The sequence below is a fragment of the Periophthalmus magnuspinnatus genome, chromosome 6, assembly GCF_009829125.3.
Source record: "Periophthalmus magnuspinnatus isolate fPerMag1 chromosome 6, fPerMag1.2.pri, whole genome shotgun sequence".
Lineage (NCBI taxonomy): Eukaryota > Metazoa > Chordata > Actinopteri > Gobiiformes > Gobiidae > Periophthalmus > Periophthalmus magnuspinnatus.
Genome location: NC_047131.1, coordinates 13,674,717 through 13,681,779, shown reverse-complemented (window position 1 = coordinate 13,681,779; position 7,063 = coordinate 13,674,717). Strand labels below are relative to the sequence as shown.

Sequence of the window (7,063 nt, the reverse complement as noted above, 5' to 3'; positions counted from 1 at the left end):
GACTAACACCAAGATACTGATTGCTTCTAGTTGATACTAAAACTATTGAAGCTATATACTCATTTGAGCAAGAATCAACACAGAATTTGTTTTGCTTTAAAACGGTCTATATTAGAGCAGGCAAATACTGGGGAGAAATGCTATTAATATACCTTTTGCATTGGATTAAATAAAGAATATAGTGTTTTTTTAATTATCATTGATGGCTATGAAATCAATATTGAGAATTCCCCTTACAGTCGAAATATTGTCACTAAGTATCTTATAAATAAATGTCTCATTTCATAACACCAGTGGGCTTTTTTTTTTGCAATAATGTAGTCATAATATTATAGATAGAGTTCATATAAAAATGTAACAGTTGTGAATTATTTGGTAGGATTTTTTGTTTTGTTTATAATATCGTGAAAAAAATGTTATAACTATAGCTTGAGTCATAGCTAAAAAGATGAGACACACATTCAATGAGCTATAGTGAGTTAAGGGATCTAGGCTATACTAAACTTTAACAAAGTAATAAAATTGGACATTTGTCAATTTTTTGTTCTGAGATACATTTTTTTTAAATATATATTGGAGGCCTACTTTATCCGTAGAGCCACAGAGATACTGTCCCTGTCCTCCACACCTAACAATACAGCGTATTGTTAGGTGTCACAATACAACAGCTGTAAAGCTGTGCAACAGCACAACCAAATGGCTAATTGATGCAATAGCACACAGAGGGACATTAACAAAACCCTCACGGACACCGTACTTTCGCGCAAGCAGTAAAAAAAAAATCATCCCCAAAACAAAACACAGCGGGTCTGAACATTACCACAGGAGACATGTGATACGCAGCTATATGCAGCGTGTAGGATTATGGATGTAGTTTGATCATTTTGACAAACGATGGATGATGAATGGGAAGAAGAGGTAGGTAAAGGCTAAAATCACTAAGCATATGTGAATCTAAATCATAGATCTAAATGCTCTGTTAGCTTCACTGCTATCACACCACTATCACATCCACAGAAATACTAATCCATGAGTCACATCACTGACCACATCGGGGGGAAAACATGCGGTTCTTTTATTATGCTATTACGATATCGTTATGTAAACTGAAGCAAAAGGTAGTTGTGAATAAATACATTTCTCTAATCGAAATAATTTTACCTCCCCATCCATAAATATGTAGCACACTTTGAGGTGCAGTGTTAAATGTTTTGCTTCTCACATGCACAGTGTAACTTTCAGGTGGAGGGTCTGCCAATATTGCCTTCACTATTGCCACGAGAATTTCCCACAGTATAGCATTATATTCCTCGATCTCCATGCGCGGAGTAAAGCAAGGGGACGCCATCAAGCCAAATCACAAGTTAAGTCTGCGGAAAGGGCCAGCTCACAGTAAAAATGCATGTTTTCTAGATATTTTCTAGCAATACAACACCTGCAATTCAACAAATGCAAGATGGATAGATTTCTTGTCATAACATGGAACTTTTCCAGGCTTTTCCAAGTAATGGTCCACCTTCCACCAGAAAGGTTACACAGTGCACTTCTAAATAAATACTCTAAGTTACTCTGTGTAACTTAATTGCTTGGATGATGGCAGAATGGCCATGGGTTATTGCTGTGTAAGACATAGTTGTATTCATCATATCTCACAGAAATGTCAATATAACAATACTAATGTTTACTTTAATCCATTTTAAATTTACTTACACAGCTATATGTGTGTTTTCAGGAGCAGCTGGTCGTGGTGGAACTGGCTGGGACCCTGGGCAATGAGTTTCTGACTAAGAACACAACCACTTGTAAAGTTCTTGTAAGTCTTTACTACTGTGTTGTAAGAGATGGATACATTTGGAGTATTTTTGTCTGATTGTTGCTACTTTCTCTGTTTCCAAGGATATTGACAGTGACAATCCATTCATACAAGTAGGACAATCCAACACAAAAGTCTTTGCTGGAGAATATGAAGGTAAGAAAATAACAAAAAATAAGTCTATATTTCTATACTCTCCATCGGGTCCTCGAGGGCTCATGGGAGTATGCCCAACCAGTCCACATGTGTTTTGTGGATCTGGAGAAGGCATTCGACCGTGTCCCTCGTGGTGTCCTTTGGGGGGTGCTCTGGGAGTATGGGGTCCGGGGCTCTTTGCTAAGGGCTGTCCGGTCCCTGTATGACCGGAGCAGGAGCTGTGTTCGCATTGCCGGCAGTAAGTCAGACCTGTTCCCAGTGCATGTTGAACTCCGCCAGGGCTGCCCTTTGTCACCGGTTCTGTTCATTATATTTATGGACAGAATTTCTAGGCGCAGCCAGGGGCCGGAGGGGGCCTGGTTTGGAAACCACAGGATTTCATCTCTGCTGTTTGCAGATGATGTTGTCCTGATGGCTTCTTCGAGCCAGGACCTGCAGCAGGCACTGGGGCGGTTTGCAGCCGAGTGTGAAGCGGCTGGGATGAGAATCAGCTCCTCCAAATCCGAGGCCATGGTTCTCGACCGGAAAAAGGTGGTTTTCTCTCTCCGGGTGGGTGGTGAGTCTCTGCCCCAAGTGGAGGAGTTCAAGTATCTCGGGGTCTTGTTCACGAGTGAGGGAAGGATGGAGCGGGAGATTGACAGGCGGATCGGTGCAGCGTCTGCAGTGATGCGGTCGCTGTATCGGTCCGTTGTGGTAAAGAAGGAGCTGAGCCGGAAGGCGAAGCTCTCGATTTACCGGTCAATCTACCTTCCTACCCTCACCTATGGTCATGAGCTCTGGGTAATGACCGAAAGGACAAGATCGCGGATACAAGCGGCTGAAATGGGTTTCCTCCGCAGAGTGGCCGGGCGCACCCTTAGGGATAGGGTGAGGAGCTCGGTCACACAGGAGGAGCTCGGAGTAGAGCCGCTGCTCCTACACGTTGAGAGGAACCAGCTGAGGTGGCTCGGGCATCTGCTCAGGATGCCTCCTGGACGCCTCCCTAGGGAGGTGTTCTGGGCATGTCCCACCGGGAGGAGGCCCCGGGGAAGACCCAGGACACGCTGGAGGGACTATGTCTCTCGGCTGGCCTGGGAACACCTTGGGGTCCCACCGGAGGAGCTGGAGGACGTGTCCGGGGTGAGGGAAGTCTGGGAGTCCCTGCTTAGACTGCTGCCCCCGCGACCCGGCCCCGGATAAGCGGAAGAAAATGGATGGATGGATGGATGGAAGTCTATATTTCTCTGTTGCCTAGTCTACTAGTTTTGTTTTTTCACCCACACAGAATCAAGACAGGACAGCATATGTTGATACCAATATTTATTTATTCATTTATTCTTCTATTTATTTTGTCCATCTTAAAGACCATCAGGGCATGCACACATATAAAGTGGTTGTAGTTGCAATATTTAAATTAAAATAGGCTTTTCTGGTGGAGGGTCAGCCACTGTAATTTTGTCTATCTCCATTGAGACAAGCAAGTGACACCACCAGGCCAAGTTACAAGTCAGCTCTGTGGAGAGGCGATACCTCTCAAGTAGTAACAGGCTGTGTTGACATTATAGAATCCCTATAGTTTAAACTAAGCTGTAGGACAGGTCAGAATTCTATGGTAGAATTAGCTGTTTAATTGTCAGATTGCAGATATTGTTGACCTGGTTTATGGTTACTATCTCTGTAATTACTGGGCCTATCCACATGAGAAAAAATGGACACAAAGACTTTAAATCTATATCTTTATAAATGACCTCTTATGCTATCTTGTTCAGATGCTTTGGGGACTTGTATGCTGTTTGAGGAGTTGCCACGGAAAGGTTAGCATCAAACTTTCAATATTTGTTTCACTTGCTAGAGCTGATTTTATTTTTTATCTCATTCCTGTATTATTTACAGGAAAGGACTCTGGACCCGAGCTCAAGTACATGTGCCACACTGTAAAGAAGCTTATGATGCAGCGCGTGTTTCTGACAGAGAAGAAAGAGGGAGAGACCAGCCAAGGTAACCAAAGTGGATTCTCATTGCTTTCAACACAAGCTCTTAAATTCTTAATTACAACACTTAATTTTATTTAAGTAAAACAGCACTGGCAGAAAAAATTACAATAATCAGATCTGATTATTGGCCTGTGTAAATTCACATCACAAATTATAATCAAAAACCCCTAAAGATTCATTCATGGAGTTCATTTATGGATTTTAAAGGCCCTATATCACATATTTTCTGATCTATATTATGTTGCTTCCTCATCAAAAACATACCTGGAATTTTGTTTTGTTTCATTTACACATGTTTAACACACAAACCCTTTGGATGATTTCAGCCCTTGCCAATCTCTTTTGAACTAAAGGTAAAAGGAGCTGTTAACTGGAAAACTACCGCTTCATGACATCACAAGGTGGAACAGGGCATTTTGAGCTTTGGAGATGTAGACAGCCTGATAAATTATTCAAACATGTGTGAATGAAATAAAACACCACTCCAGGTATGTTTTTGTTGAGGTAAGAAGATGCTAACATGGGTTAAAGCTCACAAGAATACATTTGATATAATATAAGATCTTTAGTTCAAGGAATAGTCTGACAATTCCAGAAATCAGAAAATTGTCAGATTTTTTTTTGTGCATTGAAATATAGCCATTGATCTTGGTCTGTGCCAGTGAATAAAAAAATCTATAATTTCTTTCACAGCAACCATGAAGATATCAGACTTTTGTTGATTTGAACTCCCTCTGTCGTGTTGCATCTCAAGCCAGAACCAAACATGATTGTACAATCAGATTAGTTTTTCTCAGTGTGTAATGAAGGAGCTCATTGGTCACCCATTATTTACAAACAAACTTCTCTCACCTCAAATTAACAGAGTTTAGTGCTTTGCTCATTGGTTCTGCAGAAATCTTGGATGTTTTTCAGTTCCTTCTGAAATTTGTTTTGATACGGACAGACCATGCGTGTCCCTAACTGGCTAATCCACCTCAATCGCGCTCATCTGAGCTTGAGGAGATTTACCATGACAGCGTAGAGCAAGATTCAGAAATGGTGATTTTGTTACAGCTGTATTCTTTTCTCTATTTGAATCAAAGTGCAAGTCATTTGGTAGGTCTGCTATATGAGTTATAAGCTTTGTACGTATTTTGGTCTGTCTCCAGAAGGTACAGGAGATAGTGGAGAACAGGATGACACCACCATCTTGTTAACTGATGATGAAGAGACTGGGGCACAGCTGGACAACACACACAACACTGTGGATGTAGAGAACTCTCTGCAGGACTGATGTCAGGAGTACTCACCATAGTGCATATGGGACATTCAGGTAGCTCAAAGCCATGGGCGGACTGTTTTTTTTTACATACATGTGGATTTAGCACTTTGGTCTTTTTCATGTTTTGTAGTAATAAAATAATGATCTGACTGATGTGTTCTAGTTTTTTACCACAACTTAATCAGTGTTGAGTTCAGTGTGAAGGGGGAATAAGGGGATATTAGCTTTGACAGTATCTTTACCTCCAACCTATTTGTTGATTTCCCTTTTTTAAAATGTTCACAACTTGGTCAAATTACAGCTGCACATGTTCATGGGTACAATAACATAATAACTTCACAAGCCTGACAATCCTCTCAAGCGCTGCTCTGTAGTTATTATTTGTTCACTCCACACTCTGTGGTGGTACGTTACTCTTTAACATAATATTTTTATCAGCTGAGGGCTTTTTAAGAATATCTCTAAACATGTTAACACTTTACAGCAGTCAAAATAAGAGATTCAATTGATTTCTGTCAGTGCAGAGCTATGGCATTTTTAGCAGAAAGTTGGCACCAAAAAGCCTTGAATACCTTTATCACCTAAATACAAAAGTATGTCAACTGACAATACGACAAAAATAAACATCACAGGAGAATGAACATTATCTAGACAAGGGGAAATGTAGTCCTTTTGAAAATCATTAGACTGCACATATACCTAGAATGAAGCAGTTCAGGGGACAGTGGAAGGAACCTCTGGCAGCGTCATTGGCCGGACTCCTCCTTTGGTGAAGTGAATACACTTGACATGCCTGAACAGTTCACATGTGCTTCATTCTTACAGGTTCCATAAGAGGAACAGCCAGCACATCCTTGTGCCTTCTCCTACAGTGCAGCTGCAGTTCAACTTTTGTCATGTGCCAGTCCAGGAGTTTTTCAGTGAAAGCAGTCCAGCTCTGCTCACTTTTTCTGCTTGCTTTGCCTCCCTCTCTCTGTGGTGGGATAAAGTGGCCTCCAGGGTTGGTCTGGTCCACTTGTTTGCAGCAACCACAGTGCAACAAGGCCTGGATCAAATTTCAGCTTAGACCAGTTGCTGAATATGATTAATATATTGTATTGATCAAATAAACTAAACTAAACAACTTCTGTAGCCACAGCTGCCCTAGGGTAGACAGACCGAAGCCCATGAACACCATACACAGACGAGGGTGATGTGTGTTGCCCAAGGACACAATAAAAGTATGCACTATTCAGAGTTAGAACTTCCAACCTTCAGATTTATGGACAAATAAAAGAACTAAATGATGACACAGTATGTGACATTTTATTTATATTTAAACCATTTTATTTCTTGGTCATGAGCCTCATTATATGAAGTATTAATGAAGTAACAATACTGATTCTTAGCAAAGACAAAGTTAAAATCTCTCAGCTGGACAAATCGTTGTAGGAGTGAAGACATTTCGCTGCTCATCTAAGCTGCTTCTTCAGTTCTGCTCTGAATGCTGGTGGCCACTGCCTTATATCTATCTGAATCGAGGGGCTAACTACACTGAAACTGTAACTGTAACTCTATTGTCTCCAGTTTCAGCTGGAACTACCCTATTCAGTCCTTAACGACCCTGCTATTGTTCTCATTGTTCTGGGTCTGAGGATGGAGTTATAGATGGGAGAGATTGTCTCAGGCCCCCATTCCTGTCTAAGGAAGGATTCTCTTTTCTGACAAAAATAGCTTCTTTAACTCCTCTCTCAAACCATTTCTTTTCTCTGGCTAAGATCTGAACTTCGCTGTCTTCAAAGGACTTTAACTTTTAACTTTGTCCTTTGCTATGGATCAGACCTGGACGACTGAAGGTTTGCACAGACAATACTGATT

At 41.2% G+C, this 7,063-nt stretch overlaps 1 protein-coding gene across 3 annotated transcripts; it reads left to right on the top strand.

Moving 5' to 3' along the window:
- Positions 1 to 779: 779 nt before the first annotated feature.
- gtf3c6 (general transcription factor IIIC, polypeptide 6, alpha) lies at positions 780 to 5,348 on the top strand. 3 transcript variants are annotated; one of them, XM_055222468.1, is made up of 6 exons: positions 780 to 918; positions 1,733 to 1,813; positions 1,897 to 1,969; positions 3,718 to 3,762; positions 3,842 to 3,946; positions 5,106 to 5,348. In XM_055222468.1, the coding sequence occupies exons 1-6, from the start codon at positions 895 to 897 to the stop codon at positions 5,216 to 5,218; spliced, it is 441 nt and encodes a 146-aa protein (XP_055078443.1). In that variant the 5' UTR covers positions 780 to 894; the 3' UTR covers positions 5,219 to 5,348. The 3 variants fall into 3 exon arrangements, with proteins under 3 accessions (XP_055078443.1, XP_055078442.1, XP_033823664.1); XM_055222467.1 differs by having other exon boundaries at positions 5,097 to 5,348; XM_033967773.2 differs by having other exon boundaries at positions 5,094 to 5,348.
- The last annotated feature ends 1,715 nt before the right edge of the window (positions 5,349 to 7,063 follow it).

Coding starts and splice junctions, on each gene's coding strand:
- gtf3c6 (XM_033967773.2), top strand. CDS start 895: ATGGATGATGAATGGGAAGAAGAG. Junction 3,763..3,841: donor TGAGGAGTTGCCACGGAAAG/GTTAGCATCAAA, acceptor TATTATTTACAG/GAAAGGACTCTGGACCCGAG. Junction 3,947..5,093: donor AGAGGGAGAGACCAGCCAAG/GTAACCAAAGTG, acceptor GTCTGTCTCCAG/AAGGTACAGGAGATAGTGGA.